The sequence below is a fragment of the Scyliorhinus canicula genome, chromosome 8, assembly GCF_902713615.1.
Source record: "Scyliorhinus canicula chromosome 8, sScyCan1.1, whole genome shotgun sequence".
Taxonomy (NCBI): Eukaryota; Metazoa; Chordata; class Chondrichthyes; order Carcharhiniformes; family Scyliorhinidae; genus Scyliorhinus; species Scyliorhinus canicula.
In genome coordinates this window covers 94509210-94528971 of record NC_052153.1, presented here as the reverse complement: position 1 = coordinate 94528971, position 19762 = coordinate 94509210, and the positions used below count along the sequence as shown (strand labels likewise).

The following is a 19762-nucleotide window of genomic DNA, read 5'->3' as shown; positions in this document are numbered from 1 at the left end:
TGCATGTATGCGTGCGTGCGCAAGCCCGGGCCAGAAGATGGCCTGAGGAGTGAATGCTTGACATTGTGTTTTTATTATTATTTCCTCAAGTTTAATGGTTAATAAAATTATCGTTCTTTGACTCAAGAAAACCTTGATTGGCTCCTTATTGCTCGCAGCTGAAATAGTTAAATACATTTGGATTTGGAAAAGGCATAACCTCATGAATAAAGAACTTAAAACCTTTGTTGTGACCAACTGAGGAGGTTCAGTAGAGCGGAGCCAGTTCACCTGATCAGAACAAGTAGAGAAGAAAATGGTGGGGAAAATTTTGAACTCCCAGTTATTTCAGGGATCCCCATAATTTTGTGAAACCGTATGATTTTCGCAATGAACGTTGTCGAGGAATAAAGGTTAATCAATTAGGTAGTTAATGGCCCCTCTCCAGTAGAGAGGGAAGAGAGAAAAAAGCACTTCACAGACCTTGGTTAAAATTGACAGTTAGTGTTTGCGTAGTCCTCAAGAAATTTGTCACATTAGAGCTAAAAATAACAGGTTGTATAAGCTGAATTTTCCTTTCTGTGCAAAAATTAATAAACAACAAAAGATATTATTTTGGAGAACAAAAACAGGTACTATCCACTGTACACACTAGCTGTTCAGATTTCTCCCGGAAGGTACTCATTGTGCAAGTATGACCTTGAAGACAAAAAACAAAAACCACTGAACCATGATATGACTTTTGCCTGCGCATTATAGACTTCCACAAAGATTGGGAGCTGGGTAATTAGCATAGTACAGGCTGTACTGGAGTATCAAGACATTTTCTTACCATTGAATGCATTCTACAAAAAAATTGTTATTTTAGAGTTTGCAGGTGTGCTACTTTGGATAGAATGCTCCGTTCATTTTGTGCTTAGAGACTTTTATTTTAAATGCACCGTCATGAATATTCATGACAAGTGCCTTAAGAAAGTTTTGTATTAAACGTTACTCATGCTTTCTGAAATCACCTGCCCCTTAATGTTATATCAGATCTCATTGGATGTCCCAAAGTACTTCATAGATCATCAATTATTGCTGAATTGCAGTTACTGTTGTTAAGTAGGAGAATAAAGCGTTATTTTAAACACGGTGCAGCCCCATTATCAAACGAATGACCAGTTAATCTGCTTTTGGCGACAGTGAGCACAAGAAGGTTTCCAGGAATTTCCTTTTCTTTGCAAAGTGCGAGGGACCTTAAATGTCCACCTGAAGATATAGGCATGACCTTGGTTTAATATCCATCTCCAGCAATGCATCAGTTACTCAGCACCAGGATTATTATAGAATCATGGAAATATAATAGGGTTTAGGGATTTTTAATTTAATTATAGAATCTTGCAGCACAGAGGAGGACCATTCAGCTCAACATGACTCTCCCAGTTCCAGTTTGATAGGGCTACCCACTCACCAGTTCTTTGGCCCACAGCACAGTAAATGTTCCCCTTCAGCTACTTATTCAACTCAGTCTCTGCCGATTTAACGGCCACGTTGCACCTGGCACGGATCCGGGAACGGCAGTTAAATTGCGGGAGAGGTCGAAATCGGGATCCACGCCGGACGCAAATCAGTTCGCAATCTAACCGGCCCGCTTCCGTTGGCATGTTCCAGATAACACCCAGACATAGAAAGACACCAGCTGAGACCAATTATGAGCAATCTCCATCTCATTAATAATATGCTCAGTTTGCTAGACAGCTGGTTTGTGATGCAGAACAAGGCCAGCAGCGCGGGTTCATTTCCCATACCAGCTTACCTGAACAGGCGATGGAATGTGGCGACTAGGGGCTTTTCACAGTAACTTCATACTTGTGACAATAAAAGCTTCCGATACCTGGGTCCTGGAAACATATGAGTCCAGAAGACAATCCGATTTGAAGCAAGAAGGCGCCGCAGGATCTGGTGCCGACATTGTTCCAAATGGGCCACCTGGGCCACCTGCTGACACCGTTGAAGAAATGCTTTTGCTGTTGCTGATGCTTTTGTTGCTGGTGCGGTGAGTGCTGCATGTAACTGGCACATCACAATGGGTTAAACACACTGGACGTCAAGGATGTTCAACTGCACCTTGAGCGCTGGTGGAATATGAGGATACCAAGATATAGTTCCGATGTGGGAGGTGTGGTGAACCACGTATTGCTACTATACATATATTTACCGTTATTTGTTATTCGTCCTACTGTTATCCACAACTGTATATATGTTCACTGTTGTTCTTATTCACTGTTACTTACTGTTGTTGTGTTGATGCTTCTGTTGGCTCCGCCCCTCGGGGGAGGTATGTAATTGGCAGACCTGTGGCCAGCTCTCAGTGCGGGAGCAGCAGCAGGCTGGTATACTTCTTAGCTTATTAAAACCACTGTTCTCTTCTACAACTTGACTCGTGTGAATTGATAGTCCATCAGTAGGGCCTGCGCAGCTGCAGCTCCTGGATGGAGAATGGCACTGATACGTGGAACCAGTCACACATTGATGGACAGATCATTTCTACGACAAGGTTCTGGACGTGATAACACATCCTCAGGCTTATTCTGTTGAGGAACATGTGAGGGGTAATACCGTGTGTTTGTTTTGTTTTGTAAAAATGAGCTGATGTAGCATTGTCTTGTTATCAATATGGAATGGTGACATTTCCTCGTTGTTCAATGGCTATAGTGAGATGTGGAATGTTAAATAGTTGATTTTTAAATCTTTGTTACTGTTCATCGTTCAATAAACAACATTTTCTCAAGTGCATTCTCGAGGGCACACGTGTCATGTCTCAGACGAGTGTTATTGCCTAACATTCCAATCAAGCTGTGAGGACTGGACACTTTGCCTGAACCCTGGAGGCAACAGCACCACAGAGGCAGCAGCCAACAATCATACACACTAGTGCTGGGTTTCTGCACTGGTGATATCCCCGTAACCAGACAGTGAGTGCGTGGATCAGGATGGGCACCCAGGTTCCCGCAGCGGTATGGGGATTCCTGCTGTGGCCAGGGGTGAGTTTGCAGAGCTGGGTCCTCCAATACAACTGGCTCTGTGGATGACACTCAAGAGGAGGCAGGACACGTAAGGATGGGGGAGGCCCTGAGGGATATGAGGGTCCGGGGTGGAAGCCCTAACTGGTTGTCGGTCTCACTCCATCTCCAATTCCTTACAGCAGCTAAGGTGGATGGTGTTGTTGACCCCAATGGCAGCCCTTGCGATGCTGGTGGCAGGCCAGGTGGTCCGAAGCAGGCGAAGGCAGCAGCATCGACACAGGCTGGAGGCAACACTCCATGTGCAGGGAGCCACCGCACACCCAACAGGCGGGCCATCCATTAGGCCGAGGAGAAACATATAGGGGAACACCAACGACAGCCCAAAGTGTACAGGCGTCGTTGGGCATTTGAGGAGATGACGGACAGCATAAGCTACAGGAAGCTCCGTCTCAACAAGGAGATGGTGCAGCACCTGTGCCATGTCTTTGAAGACTTGGCACCATGTGGAGGAGGAGGATAGCCGCTCCCGGTGGCTGTGAAGGTCACCGCAGCCCTGAACTTTCATGCAACAGGTGCATTCCAGGGGCCGAATGGGGACTTGTGTGGCAATTCCCAATCCATAACCCACCATCAACATTCTAGAGCTGGACTTCAGCACTGGGGATGTCCCCGCAACCAGAGGGTGAGTGCGTGGATCAGGGGAGGGCACCTGAGCACGCTCTCCCTCATGATCTCGGCCGCTTCTCATTGGATGAGGCTTTGTCCACCAACTCATCCCTTCCACCCCTTTGCCCCACCGTCACCCCTGATCCCCAGTGACCACTCCCACCCCCACTCCCCTCCCTTACACCCATTGCCCCAGTACATCCACCCCCCCCATTTGCCCTCACTTCCACCCATTTCTCGCCTTCCTCCTCCCCCACCCGCCCATTTCCCGACTCTCCCACACACACCACCACCCCCCTCCCCGACTACCCCGTTCCACCCTCCCATTTTCCCTAGCTACAGATGGTGCCCACCCACCCCTCACACAGTTCCCGCTCAGCGATCCTCAATCTTCTTCATCTTCCGTGGTCTACTGCTACATCTAGGTGTGTCACCAGGATGCACACCCGAGGCAGCATGCTGCTTGTCACGCCCTTTGGTCTTTGATGCCCTTTACGGACGTCTTCTGGAGGGCCAAGAGACGGAGGGCCCCGGCCAACTTACCAGTGTCACTGGCATTGCTGTGCCACCCTGTCCTTTCTGCTGACCGTGAGACACGCCGGTGTCAGGAGTGAGGATTCGGTTGAGGTGGAGACTGCCGTTGTCTCACTGGTGGCAGGTACTGGGTCAGCCTCCCTCATCCCGGACGGTGCCCGTGGTGCCTAGTGGGATGGAGAGGTAGCTGGAATGAGCTCCAGAGACCTCTGCGACATCCGGCTCTGCCGGTCCTGGCTACTCCCTGTTGTCAGCACCATGGTGTTGATGCCCTCAGTGATGCTGCTCAGTGATTGGGCCACACTCTGCAGTACCAGGGCAATGTCTACCTGTGTTTGGGCACGTCCCTCAGCGACTGGGACATGCTCTGCAGTGCTTCAACTTTATCCATCTGCATCTGGGACACGACTAGGTAGGGCACGATGTTGAGGCCCTCGGCCATGGTCAATGCTGCCACCAACACGCATGATGCTGTGCCATGCTCCAGGCTTTCCACTGCGGTCGCCACCCTCACCTAGGTGCCATGCATTATCGGCATCATCTCCTGCGCTCGTAGCCTTTGGGACTCTTCCAATCAGCTATGCTGGAGTGTTATTGACATCCCCTCCTGAATCTCACACCATTGCCCTAACGTGTGCATCAGCTCTGGGTTGACCATGCCCAGAGGCCCAGTGTCTGACTGGGACCCACCTGAGTCCTGGGATCCAGCAGACCTCTGACTGCTGATTCCCTTGGATGTTCCTGTCTCCATCTGTTGTGCATCAGTAATGATGTGGTGCTCACCAGATTGTGCCACAGAAGCTTGTACACTAATGTCACCCACCGAGGTCTCTGCGCTGGTGAAAGGTGGGGGTGATAGCTGTGACGCATCAATGGTGGTCTTCTCGGATCTCTCCTCCGAGGTGTTCGGGACTCCAGATGGCCCGGCCCCTTCAGGTGCTGATTCTGCAAAATAATGGTCATGTTGTCACCGAGAGCGAAGGATCATTTTGCCTGACATGAACAACTCACTTGCGACAGGTTATCTGGGTGAAGCGGCGGCAGTGGATCCTCACCTCTGCGGCGCAAGTCAACTTTGCTGTCAGTGACCACTCTCTCCTTGGCCAAGCCCATGATCTCCAGGGCCCATTCGTCATTGGGGGTAAGGACACTCCAGAACTCCGCCGCCCATTTGGGCCCTTTCCCGAATGTTATGGGCCAACTTCTCCTGCAGGGACTGAGAGGGGGAATTGTGAGCTGCACACTTGATGTATCGGGGGTCTATGGCAGATGGTATGTGTGGACACCATTTCTGGGCATGGAGGGGTTGTGCTGGGCACAAACACGGTAATATATTGCGGGAGACGGGGAGTGAGAGGTGCCAGCCGCCGACTTGTTGGAAGGGGGGGGAACGCCAGCGGGAAGGGGGTGGCAGGGGGAACTGATGCCAGGGGCACCATTGTTAACTTACCCTTGCGGCTCGGTGGAGGTGTTGGGTCTTCTTCTGACATTGGACAGTGCTACTCCTGGTCACGCTGCTTGCATTGATGGCCACTCCCAGGTGGCATTGCGGGTCCTGTTGCTTGTCCTCCGACTCCCTCCAACTCGCCTACACGGTGCCCAGCAGCCTGGCTAGGTCGGTGTCCCAGAAGCCTGGAGCAAGTTTATATGGTGCCGTGGTCATAACCTGCCTGAGAGTGAGTTCAGAGGGAGCATTTATGAGCAGCTCCCCCATGATAATGGGGAGCTGCCAGGCGAGGTTCCGGCGAATCAGCTGGCGGGAAGCCAGTTCTGCCATGAAACTCGTGAGGGATAATTTTAAATATGGGCCACGGTTCAGCCGTCAGGAAGCACCTGAAAAGTCACACCCAATATGCCACGAAGAACTTTACTGTTAAATCGCGCCCTTTTTCTTTTCTGGATTCTGCCAGTTACTCCTGGCAGTACAACAAGGGGCCAAATTTCTGAATGCAATATCTTGTAATATATGGATTGTCAAAAGTGTCTTTCAGATTTTAATGCTGAATATTCTTCTTCAGGTAGCATCCTCATTGCTTTCAGGGTTGTCAACCCATGACTTATGTTGTGGTTTCACTAGAGGGGCAGAGCAAAAAGGCAAGTCTACCTCAGCAGGACTAGTGAATGGAAGGACTAGGGAATCGGACACACTGAACTTTTGGCTTTACTCTGAACCAAATACTAGCCAAACAGCTAAATGAGTTAACCACTGCCGCTCAATATTGAATATATTATTTAAATATTGAATACCTTCCAATGTTGTCCATAAACCAAAATGATTTTCTTTGCAATGTCCACTCTGTCCCATGCCAATGCCAAACTTAGCTGATCTGACGCAGAAGTATTCGTACCTTTAAAAACAAAAATGATGAAAATATTCTGAAATGAGGTAGGATTTCTGTCAAGGAAGCTATAATTACTTAATTTGGAACAATCTACCTTTGAGGAGAGCGGTTAATATTGCCAAGTCAATGTCCTGCTGTTCCTCAGAGTCTGCGTCAAAAATTGTGATCTTTGTTCACAAGAAAAAAGGGAAAGGTTATTCTTTCACACACATTCTCGCACAAACTTAACATAAACTTTATTTTCTTCTATTTTGATTTCTCCCGATTTCATCTCCCTCCTTTTATTTCCAATTTTCTGCCTTTCTCCCTGAATGACATAGGGCGGGATTCTCCGATTGCCGACGCGAAGAATCCCTTTTGATGCCAAAATCGGGGGCGGCACCTGTTTTCTGATGCTCCGACCCCTCCAAAATGGCGTCATCGCTGAGTACGCCACACGCCATTGGAATGGCCTCAGGACATCTCCTGAAGACCCTCCCCCGATGCGCCGCCCCCGATAGGCCAACTTCCCGACGGTGTGGATTACTTGTGGTCTGAGGTTTCGGTGGGGTGTTTCCGATTGAGGCCAGAAAAAAAAAAATCAGAGTCCCATTTCATAGCGGGGTGGTTCTCGGCGCTGCAGGCACCAACAAAGAACCCACTATATGCACCCAAAATGGGACTCGTTTTTGCGTGTTAAATCGTGCCCTTAGTCTCCACAAGGACTATTCAGTGGTTGCTCTCTACCAATACTGTTATGGACAGATGCATCCGTGACAGCTTGATTGGCGAGGATGAGGTGAAGTAGTTTTTTTCTCTTGTTTAATCCTTCACCACCTTCCGAACACCAGATCTAGCTATGCCCTTTAGGACTCAACAAGCTTGGTCAGTAGTGGTTCTACAATGTTGCTCCTGATGATGGACATCGAAGTACCCCTACCCAGAGTACATTCTTTGCTCTTGCCATCCTCAGTGCTACCTCTAAGTGATGTTCAACATGGAGAAATACTGTATCATCAGTTCAGAGAGGATGGTACGTGGAAATCGGCATGAGGTTTCCTTGTCCATGTTTGAGCTAATGCCATGAGACTTCATGGGATCCAGAGTCGATGTTGAGGACTCCCAGGGCATCTCCCTCCCGACTGAATACCAATGTGCCACCACTTCAAGAAAGTCTTGTCTGGTACATTGTAAATTATGATTCCTTGAGTACTATGTTCGGCTATTGCTAAATTGCTCCTTAATGCCCAATGATGAGCAGGTACGAGTTGCGGGATTGGGCAGGGGAGTGGGACTAGGTAGGGTGCTCTTTCAGATGGTCAGTGCAGACTCATTGGGCCAAATGGCCCCCTTCTGCACTGTATAAATTCTATGTATTCTATGGAATAGTTTTACACTCACCATGATATTTGAATTTTCATACCTGATTTATTAATTGAATTTAAATTCTACCAGCTGCCATGGTGGGATTTGAATTCTTGTCCCCAGAGCATTAACCTAGGTCTCTGGATTACTAGACCAGTGAGATCACTGCTACACCTTCCTGCGGGTGCTTAACTAACTCCTCTGATGGTCAGTGCTTTGAGGACTGTATAAAAAATTGTAATCCATATTTGGTCATGGGGCAAGTAAGAGAACACTCTTTTATAAGAACAGAAGGATTATACCCTTGTCCTAGAAATGGATACAAACAATGCTTCCAACCACAGGCTGGCATCTTATCCAGATGCAGGCTAGTTGAATGCTCATTCTAATTGCACAACCAGAGAGCTTCACAAATCCCCTGCAACCATTAGAGAAGTTTCTGCAGTTATAGGTTAATTCTTTCAGGGAACTATGCATGGGCAAGTTTGTACATGTGTAAATCTTATATACTCCCTACTCCCAGGGTTGTTGAATTTATCCCATGGAACAGAACAGATTCCACAGTCCCAGCTTGAGACATCAGTCTCTCCTCCCTGAAGTGATTCAACAAAATAGAGCATCAATGCCAAGATAGAAAAATATTCCATTCACTGCTATTGTCCTTATATTAATGATTACAACATTTCTAAGTACATGCCCAAGAAAATATGAAGTGAAGGTTCAATTTAATAAAATTGATCTGCTGCAGGTATCAGCAAATAAATTGCCACTGTATTGAGCTGTGTGCATGAGCCACCATCATGAAGCATTTACAAAGACTTTCCATGTTTTCATTGCTGACTTGAACATACTCACTGATTCTCTGTGCTCCATACATTCCATAAGAATTTTAAACAAATGATCCGATTGCTTCTGCCCAAAATTAAAGGTTTTCTGGATCCTTAATATTAATTCATCTTCCAAACCAGGATACAATTTTCTGTGATAAATGAAAGCATGAATGTCACACTTAATTACTTGAGCAATCACTGAATATTAGGTCTGAGCTTTATTTAAACAAGCTTTTATTTTATTTTTTAAAAATTTATTTTATTCCAAACGTATGTGGAAAGTTACAAACATAAACATTTCGGGAAACAAACTTTCCCAAAACACAACTATACAGTTTATACAAATATTCCCCTTTTATGCCCTCCCCCTTCCATTTGCCTTCTTAATTACCTGCTGCACCTGCAAACCAACATTTTACGATTCATGCACAAGGACACCCAGGTCCCTCTGCACAGCAGCATGCTGCAATTTCTTATCATTTAAATAATAATCCATTTTGCCATTATTCCTACCAAAATGGGTGACCTCACATTTACCAACATTGTACTCCATCTACCAGACCCTTGCCCACTCATTTAAACTATCCATTTTCCTCCTCAGACTTTCAGTGCCCTCTGCACACTTTGTTCTACCATTCACCTTAGTGTCATCTGCGAACTTTGACACATTACACTTAGTCTGCAACTCCAAATCGTCTATGTAAATTGTAAACAATTGTGGTCCCAAAGGCACACAACTGAGGCACACCACTAGCCACTGATTGCTAACGACAAAACACCCATTTATCCCCACTCTTTGCTTTCTGTCAGTTAACCAATCCTCTATCCATCCTCATTAATTTCCCGGAACACCTCGCACCTTTATCTTATGCAGCGGCCTTTTGTGCGCCACCTTGTCAAATGCCTCCTGGAAATCGAGATACACCCCATCCATCGGTTCTCCATTGTCCACCGTGCTCGTAATGTCCTCATTAATTATTTAAACATGACCTGCCTTTCATGAACCCAGGCTGCGTCTGCCAAATGGGGCAATTTCTATCCAGATGTCTCGCTATTTCTTCCTTGATGATAGAATCAAACATTTTCCCCACTACAGAAGTTAGGTTATCCAGCCTATAGTTTCCCGCCTTTTGTCCATTTCCCTTTTTAAACAGTGGTGTCACATTTTCTGTTTTCCAATCTGCCGCAACCGCCCCAGAGTCCAGCAAATTTTGGTAAATTACCACGAGAGCATTTGCTATTTCCCCCACCATCTCTTTTAGTACTCTGGGATGCATTCCATCTGGGCCAGGAGACTTATCTATCTTTAGTTCCATTAACTTGCCCAACACTACCTCCTTAGCGATAATGATCATTTTTAGGTCCTCACCTGCCTTAGCGATAATGATCCTTTTTAGGTCCTCACCTGCCATAGCCTCCTTGCCATCAATTATTGACATGTTATTTGTGTCTACCATTGTGAAGACAGACAAAATACCTGTTCAATGCCTTGGTCATTTCCTTATTTCCCATTATTAAATCCCCCTTCTCATCCTTGAGAGGACCACTGTTTACCTTAGCCTCTCTTTTTCATTTTATTTATTTGTAGAAACTTTTGCGATGTTTTTATATTCTGAACTAGTTTACTCTCATAATCTATCTTACTTTTCTTTATAGCGTTTTTTATGGCTTTCTGTTGACCATTAAAGATTTCCCAATACTCTAGTTTCTCACTAATCTTTGCTTGCCACTTGTATCCATTTTCTTTCAATTTGATACCCTCCTTTGTTTCCTTAGATATCCATGGCTGATTAGCCCTTTTTCTACAGTCCTTCCTTTTCTCTGGTATATACTTTTGCAGATATGGCGCCTGCAGCTTGCAATGGGATCTACCAGCTCCCACATCATACAGCTACAGCACATCACCTGCCCAGCCATCTCTACCTAGTTAATTAATTTATTAATTCGTTTTGCAGTGTTCTCCTTCAAATCCGGCAGACTAATCACGAACTACCCACCCACCGATCCAGACCATGTGATCTCCAGGGAGAGGTGAAAAACAGAGTTAAAAACCCAGGGATAATATGTGAAAAAAGTTCTGGAAAAATTCCTTTCCGATCCCTTGTGGTGTTTGAAATGATTCCAGGCGATCACTGTAGCTGGGATGATATTTAAAATGAACTCTCCTCTTACCCTACACTATTTAAAATGAACTCTCACCTCTCGCCCCTTGGTATTCAAAATGAACACGCACCTCTCTCCCCGCTGCTCAAAGTGAACGCTCGTCTGTCTCCCCGTGCTATTTAAAATGAACACTGGCTTCTCTCCCCATGCTATTCAAGATGAACACTGGCTTCTCTCCCCATGCTATTCAAAATGAACACTTGCTTCTCTCTCCACGCTATTTAAAATGAACACTGGCCTCTCTCCCCACTGCTCAAAATGACCAGTTTCCTCGCTCCCCGCACTGCTCAAAATGAACACTAATGGCAGCCTCAGCAGATCCAGCAGAGGGCAGCAGAGCAGAGCTTCTGATTGGCTGTTCTGGGGAGATTTGCATACGTGCAGTGCGGTCAGCTTAAGTTGAAGGTGTACCTGCGCAAGTGACCCGAGGAGTTAGAGGAAGGCAAGCATCCAGCAGAGGGCAGCAGAGCAGAGCTTCTGATTGGCTGTTCCGGGGAGATTTGCATACGTGCAGTACGGTCAGCGTAAGTTGAAGGTGGTTTGTGAAGGGGCTGTTCTCGAGTGACAGCTTTACACAAAACACTACTTACGTAGTGTCTCCCACCCATCCTCCTCCTCTAACCAAATAAAAAGTTCTGTCCGTCGGATTGCTAAACTAACAAGTTTTTTAGTTTTTTTTAGTTTTAGGTTTTCAGTAGTTGGGAAGTTAGTTCAGTGGGAATGGAGGCTAGGGCGGTTGAATGTTCTTCCTGCAGAATGTGGTCTCGAGTGTCCCTGCTGACTACATCTGCGGGAAGTGCACCCAACTCCAGCTCCTTGAGAACCGCGTTAGGGACCTGGAGCTGGAGCTGGATGAACTTCGGATCATACAGGAGGTGGAGGGGGTTATTGAGAGGAGTTATAGGGAGGTAGTCACACCTCAGGTAAAAGAAGAAGGTAGATGGGTTACCGTCAGGGCAGGGAGAGGGAACCGGCAGGCAGTGCAGGGACCCCCTGTTGTCGTTCCCCTCCATAACAAGTATACCGTTTTGGATACTGTTGGGGGGGACGACTTACCAGGGGTAAGCAATGGGGCACAGGTCTCTGGCACAGAGTCTATCCCTGTTGCTCAGAAGGGAAGGCAGAAGAGGAACAGAGCACTTGTCATTTGGGACTCCATAGTTAGAGGAACAGACAGGAGGTTCTGTGGGAACGAAAGAGACTCACGGTTGGTGTGTTGCCTCCCAGGTGCCAGGGTTCGTGATGTCTCTGATCGTGTTTTTGGGATCCTTAAGGGGGAGGGGGAGCAGCCCCAAGTCGTGGTCCACATAGGTACCAACGATATAGGTAGGAAGAGAGATGGGATTTGAGACAGAAATTCAGGGAGCCAGGGTGGAAGCTGAGAGCTAGAACAAACAGAGTTGTTATCTCTGGGTTGTTACCCGTGCCACATGCTAGCAAAGTGTGAAATAAGGAGAGAGAGGAGTTGAACACGTGGCTACAGGGATGGTGCAGGAGGGAGGATTTTGGTTTCCTGGATAATTGGGGCTCATTCTGGGGTAGGTGGGACCTCTACAAACAGGATGGTCTTCACCTGAACCAGAGGGGTACCAATATCCTGTGGGGGAGATTTGCTAGTGCTCTTCGGGGGGGTTTAAACTAATTCAGCAGGGGGATGGGAACCTAAATTTTAGTCCCAGTGTACAGGATGTTGAGAGTAGTGAGGTCAGGGATAGGGTTAAAAGTTTGAAAGAGGGCACCGGCAAGCAAGACGCTGGTTTGAAGTGTGTCTACTTCAACGGCAGGAGCATCCGGAATAAGGTGGGTGAGCTTGCAGCATGGGTTGGTACCTGGGATCTCGATGTTGTGGCGATTTCGGAGACATGGGTAGAGCAGGGACAGGAATGGTTGTTGCAGGTTCCAGGATTTATATGTTTCTGTAAGAACAGAGAAGATGGTAAAAGAGGGGGAGGGGGGGGGGGGGGGTGGCATTGTTAATCAAGGAAAGTAGTCAAGTAATCAAGGCGGTAGAAAGGACGTTTGAGGACTCGTCTACTGAGGTAGTATGGGCCGAGGTTAGGAACAGGAGAGGAGAGGTCATCCTGTTGGGAGTTGTCTATAGACCTCCGAATAGTTCCAGAGATGTAGAGGAAAGGATTGCAAAGATGATTCTCGACAGGAGCGAGAGTAACAGGGTAGTTGTATGGGGGACTTTAACTTTCCAAATATTGACTGGAAATACTATACTATAGATGGGTCAGTTTTTGTGCAGTGTGTGCAGGAGGGTTTTCTGACACAGTATGTAGACAGGCCAACAAGGGGCGAGGCCACATTGGATTTGGTACTGGGTAATGAACCCGGCCAGGTGTTAGATTTAGATGTAGGTGAGCACTTTGGTGATAGTGATCACAATTCGGTTATGTTTACTTTAGCGATGGGCAGGGATAGGTATATAGCGCAAGGCAAGAATTATAGCTGGGAGAAAGGCAATTATGATGCTATTCGGCAAGATTTAGGATGTATAGGATGGGGAAGGAAACTGCAGGGGATGGGTACAATCGAAATGTGGAGCTTTTTCAAGGAACAGCTACTGCGTGTCCTTGATAAGTATGTACCTGTCAGGCAGGGAGGAAGTTGTCGAGCAAGGGAACCGTGGTTTACTAAGGAAGTTGAAGCACTTGTCAAGAGGAAGAAGAAGGCTTATGTTAGGATGAGACATAAGTGCCCAGTTAGGGCACTTGAGAGTTACAAGTTAGCCAGGAAAGACCTAAAGGGAGAGTTAAGAAGAGCGAGGAGAGGACACGAAAGGTCGTTGGCGGATAGGATCAAGGAAAACCCTAAGGCTTTCTATAGGTATATCAGGAACAAAAGAATGGCTAGAGTAAGATTAGGGCCAATCAAGGATAGCAGTGGAAAGTTGTGTGTGGAATCAGAGGAGATAGGGGAAGCGTTAAATGGATATTTTTCGTCAGTGTTTACACTGGAGAAAGACAATGTTGTCGAGGAGAATACTCAGGTTCAGTAGACCAGGCTAGATGGAATTGAGGTTCACATGGAGGAGGTGTTAGCAATTTTGGAAAATGTAAATATAGATAAGTCCCCTGGGCCAGATGGGATTTATCCTAGGATTCTCTGGGAAGCCAGGGAGGAGATTGCAGAGCCTTTGTCCTTGATCTTTATGTCGTCTTTGTCGACAGGAATAGTGCCGGAAGACTGGAGGATAGCAAATGTTGTCCCCTTGTTCAAGAAGGGGAGTAGAGACAACCCTGGTAATTATAGACCTGTGAGCCTTACTTCGGTTGTGGGTAAAATGTTAGAAAAGGTTATAAGAGATAGGGTTTATAATCATCTTGAAAAGAACAAGTTAATTAGCGATAGTCAACACGGTTTTGTGAAGGGTAGGTCATGCCTCACAAACCTCATTGAGTTTTTTGAGAAGGTGACCAAACAGGTGGATGAGGATAAAGCGGTTGATGTGGTGTATATGGATTTCAGTAAGGCGTTTGATAAGGTTCCCCACGGTAGGCTATTGCAGAAAATAAGGAAGTATGGGATTGAAGGTGATTTAGCGGTTTGGGTCAGTAATTAGCTAGCTGAAAGAAGACAGAGGGTGGTGGTTGATGGCAAATGTTCATCCTGGAGTTCAGTTACTAGTGGTGTACCGCAAGGATCTGTTTTGGGGCCACTGCTGTTTGTCATTTTTATAAATGACCTGGAAGAGGGTGTAGAAGGATGGGCTAGTAAATTTGCAGATGACACGAAGGTTGGTGGAGTTGTGGATAGTGCTGAAGGATGTTACAGGATACAGAGGGACATAGATAAGCTGCAGAGCTGGGCTGAGAGGTGGCAGATGGAGTTTAATGCGGAAAAGTGTGAGGTGATTCACTTTGGAAGGAGTAACAGGAATGCAGAGTACTGGGCTAATGGCAAGATTCTTGGTAGTGTAGATGAATAGAGAGATCTCGGCATCCAGGTACATAAATCCCTGAAAGTTGCCACCCAGGTTAATAGGGCTGTTAAGAAGTCATATGGTGTGCTAGCCTTTATCAGTAGGGGGATTGAGTTTCGGAGCCACAAGGTCATGCTGCAGCTGTACATAACTCTGGTGCGGCCGCTCCTGGAGTACTGCGTGCAGTTCTGGTCACCACATTATAGGAAGGATGTGGAAACTTTGGAAAGGGTTCAGAGGAGATTTACTAGGATGTTGCCTGGTATGGAGGGAAGTTCTTACGAGGGAAGGCTCAGGGACTTGAGGTTGTTTTCGTTAGAGAGGAGAAGGCTGAGAGGTGACTTAATAGAGACATATAAGATAGTCAGAGGGTTAGATAGGGTGGACAGTGAGAGTCTCTTTCCTCGGATGGTGATGACCAACACGCGGGGACATAGCTTTAAATTGAGGGGTGGTAGATATAGGACAGATGTCAGAGGCAGTTTCTTTACTCAGAGAGTAGTAGGGATGTGGAATGCCCTGCCTGCAACAGTAGTAGACTCGCCAACTTTAAGGGCATTTAAGTGGTCACTGGATAGACATATGGATGAAAATGGAATAGTGTAGGTCAGATAGGCTTCAGATGGTTTCACAGGTCGGCGCAACATCGAGGGCCGAAGGGCCCGTACTGCGCTGTAATGTTCTATGTTCTATGTTCTATGTCATTGCTCACTCAAACCCCAAAATAAAGCAGAGTCCCGTTTAATAATAGGGTCATTCTCAGCACTGCCAGCACTGGGAAACACCTAGATAACTGCTGTCAACTGGGGACTCTGTTTAATTTCAGTTAAATCACACCCCAGATGCAGAATTGTGTTTTCAGACCAGGGGCTGGATTCTCCGCACCCCGACGCCGAAATCGCAGCTGGTGTCGGGGCGTTGAATCTATTTCCACACATGGAATCGGAACCGGCGTCAGTTCTTCGATTCTCCGGGCCCCTAAAAATGGCGTATCTGGAAAGTACGCTGCATCCCTAACCTGCGGCCATTGCTGGAGGCTCGCACCACCATTCTCCACCCCCGCATTCCCGATGCCGTGGATGTAAAATGGTCCTGCCAGTCGGGATACTAGCGTGGCGGCTGCAGAATATGTGTATTTGAGCGGCATTTAAGTATGGTGCCAGGATCTTCAACCACGTGAGGTGATGGCAGGCGGCTGAATCAATGTCATCCCCACCACATGATTCACCAAGCAGCTTGCCTATACATAATTAATGAGGTTTCAAATAGAAGATCGGGCTTGAGAACCGTCCTGCCAATTAGTGGAAACTCACCACTAATCTCGCCTGACACTGTACTTAGTCTCCAGAACAGAAAATTCTACCCACAATTATAAACTGTTAAATCATCATTGACTCCACAATATGAAAGGACTGCCTTTGCCCATTCATTCCATCAAAAACATACACAGTTTAGAATGTTTTAATTGAATCTCCTTTTATCCTTCTCAGTTCCCATTAAAAAATTCATGTACTGCTAGTTCCTCCACTATCTTTTAAAAGGAGGGATGGTATGATCTGGAATGCATTGCCTGAAAGGGTGATGGCAAAAAAAGAAAATCTTGCATTACGCCGAACAACACCTTTGACAACCTCAGGATGACCTCAGGCACTTGACAGCAACAAAGTACTTTTTGAAGTCGGGTTACTGTTATAATGTAGGAAAGACATCAAGTCAATTTGCGTACACTGTTTTTGTGACATTGCTGGAGTGATAAATATTGGTCAGAACACCCCTCCCCCCCCCCCCCCCCCCCCCCCATGCTCTTCTTCGAAGGAGCATATTTTACACACACATTAGAAAACGGACAGGGCCTCCAGTTACCATCTCATCCTAGGTTGCATTTTCCTCCAATGCTCCAAGAGCCCCTTCCTGCTGTTGTACTAGGTACTTGCCTCTCCTCATAGTATCTTCTGATCCCATTTCACAACCCCACTCCTCCCGTCTCTCACACACAGACAATTTAGGCACTGCAGCATGAAGATGAGCAAAAGTCCTATCCCAATCATCTAACCAATGCATCATCTTGCAGATACACTTGTGTATCCTCAAATTTAAAACTAGCATTACAAAAGAACTAAATGCTTCTATGTCAAATAGTATTGCGATATAAAATATAAAGTGGACAGTGACACGGATTTCAATACCCGAAGCAATGGTCAAATTTTCAGAACACCATAATAAAAATGGAGTTAACCTATTCAATCACAGAAAATCACTGGCCCTAATGCTAACCACTAATAGCATATTCAACAATGTTGTCATAATACAAACCCCATGTATCCTGCAGCTTAATATATATAAATACGTGAAGAACATATGAACAAGGAACATACCCACCATCTGCAGTGTGTTTATGAATAAATGACAGGAGGTCGGCTGCCCTGCCTGTTCCCTCACACACAACAACAGGTACAGGGGGAACATCCCTTACATATTCCCACACCGTCAGGATGACATTGGGTCCACCTTCAATCACCAGCCCCACTACAGGAACACCTTGGCCCATCCCTATATTGGATAGAAAAGGAAAAGCCGAATTGCATTAAAACATCTTACAAGACTGTTAACATTGAAAGAAAACATTTACTTCAATATTGTACACCGTTGGGACATTCTTGTCAGGGGTGGTGGATTGGGGGGTGGTATTTGGTCTGTAGGCAGCCCATAGTGTCACAGGACACCTTTGCAGCAAATGCTTAATGAACTCTACAATGGAAATGCTGCAGGAGGCTAGCCGCACCCCATCTTGACTCATTTAGGTTGCTGCCATGTTTCACGGTCCCTGCCGCAGTGAATTCAGGGACCATTGCCACAGGAAAATGAAGTGAGTCCTGGAATATTCGCCACAACCCACCCATCCTATACTGCCCCCACACTGCCTCAAGAAAGTGTGGAAAATCCTGGGGCGACATAAATTAAGCAGAGGCCTGGCAAAACAGGTTATTCTTGCCTTTACACCCAGAAATCGGATGTTCCTCAGGGTCTACAGTTGTAACTGAAGAAGAAGGAAACTCACCTTCACCAACCACTACAGTGGTTGTTTGCCTGTACTTACGGGTATGGATTTTCTGAAGTGCAATGTATTTTTCCAGCTTCCTTCTCAGCTTCATTTCATTCCCATATTTGCCAACAGTTCCATCATCTACTAGGATGAAGTGCGAATGCTTGCTATTTAAACTGGTCAGCTTGCTCAAGGGATTGCCAAGTGTCTGATAGGGGCATACGACCTAAGGAAATACATTATACACAACTTGCTTAAAAACATTATCAAAACCTTTGTATTTTACTGCATATTTAGTCCAAATACCTTTAAAGCAGAGATAATATTTGTCAACACATATCAATACTGCTGAATTATATTGGATGTATCTATGATGTTAGTATGTAGGGATACCTGCCTGTTAGCTGACAAAACATTAAATTGGAGCACTCCCACTAAACAATGTTATGCTGCAAGTATTTTAAATATATCCACAGAACCTCACACCCTAATGCCTAATGTTGATGAAACTTTCAAATTTAGTGTAAAATTGTCTGAAAGAAAGAAATTCACCATAGTCTCAGTTGACCATAGGCTGCTTTCTACTTTGAGAGAGAAATAGAGCTGACTGCTGATGATCTAACCTGAGGGTCAACACAGGGGAGGGATGACGTTGAGAAGGCAGGGCCTTCATGGATAACTCGGCCAGTAGAGGAATTGAAACTGTGCTGTTGGCGTAGCTCTGCATCATGAACCAGCCGTCCAGCCGACTGAGTGAACTAACCCCCAGAGCTGTCTATACTGCTGCCTGTTCACAAAATCAAAACCACAAAATATAGTGTGGTGAATGCTGGGACACTTTAAAAACTGATTTTCAAGTTTCGACATCAATCCTTGCACTAATTGTAGTTATGCTACTGTCAGTGCAAACCTGAAATAGAGTGGGTCTGCATACTGCAGATGATTCCACAATACCTATGCAAGCTGAGTGCAAAACATTTAATCAAAATTGCAGATATATTGGGGGCTGGGAATTCTGTAAGGTGGTGCTATGATTTTTAGTACAATTTGCCTGAAAGATTGTGGAATTTTAAAGGCAACTTGCATCCAGGTTTCTGCAATCTTTTGCACTACTTTAAAGAATATTGTAGTGGGAGCTGGCCTAATCATCATGGTGAGTTTCCGTTAGTTGCACCAGTTTGCAGGCCTTCAATGAGGCTCTTACAATTATACTGTTTTTTGGGGTGCAAGAACACCTTTCAAAAGGTTTTTGATTTTTATTTATTTGCTCAGGGACTGACTACTATACACAAATAAAGCAAGCAAATGGTTCTGCCTTTTTTGAAAGTCATCCTTAAAATCAATTAAAATTGGGGTCCAGACATCCTGGGAGAAAAATTCATTGTTGTGTAATGCTGCATTTACCACGATTCACTTGGACAGGCAGCCTCATAGAGGTCACTATTAGTGTGGCTTGTGCTGCTTTTCTTCACTGGTATCATTGAGTGTTGGGTGAGCCAAGCAGGTTGTGGCGCACACCAAAGAATTGAAATAAGTCTGATAACGCACTAGAAATAGCACTACACAAACAAATGCTGATTTTTGTAACACCAAAATTCTAATGATGAATGAATTGCACCAAGTTAATGTTTTTAAATATCAAGGAGTACTTTTTAGCAAAATGTTTAAATTTCAAATGACTTTCTAAAACACTGCCTAATTGTACAGGTTCATGACAGCTTTTCAGATCTGTGATATGCAAATATGTTTAGGGGGAAATTTGAAAAATAAAATTTCTGAACGTGTGGTGAATGTAATTCGCACTCTATTGTATTGTGTCCTTGTGGGCTCTGTATTCACACTGTATTGTATTGTGTCCTTGTGGGCTCTGTCTGTGAGCCGTTGCGCAGCTCTGCCCACAGGGGGAGATGAGGAGCTTGTACAGG

The 19762-nt window shown here is 45.8% G+C and overlaps 1 protein-coding gene across 1 annotated transcript in view; it reads right to left on the bottom strand.

Annotated features, from left to right (window-relative positions):
- The window catches only part of LOC119970397 (transient receptor potential cation channel subfamily M member 6-like), a 282278-nt gene that overhangs the window by 171618 nt on the left and 90898 nt on the right, over positions 1-19762 (bottom strand). The window contains exons 7-11 of the mRNA XM_038804950.1: positions 17853-18063; positions 17170-17344; positions 8729-8852; positions 6624-6696; positions 6435-6535 (exon numbers count right to left, since the gene is read on the bottom strand). Of these exons, the coding sequence (XP_038660878.1) occupies positions 6435-6535; positions 6624-6696; positions 8729-8852; positions 17170-17344; positions 17853-18063 (684 nt within the window). The remainder of the gene's footprint in view (positions 1-6434; positions 6536-6623; positions 6697-8728; positions 8853-17169; positions 17345-17852; positions 18064-19762) is intronic.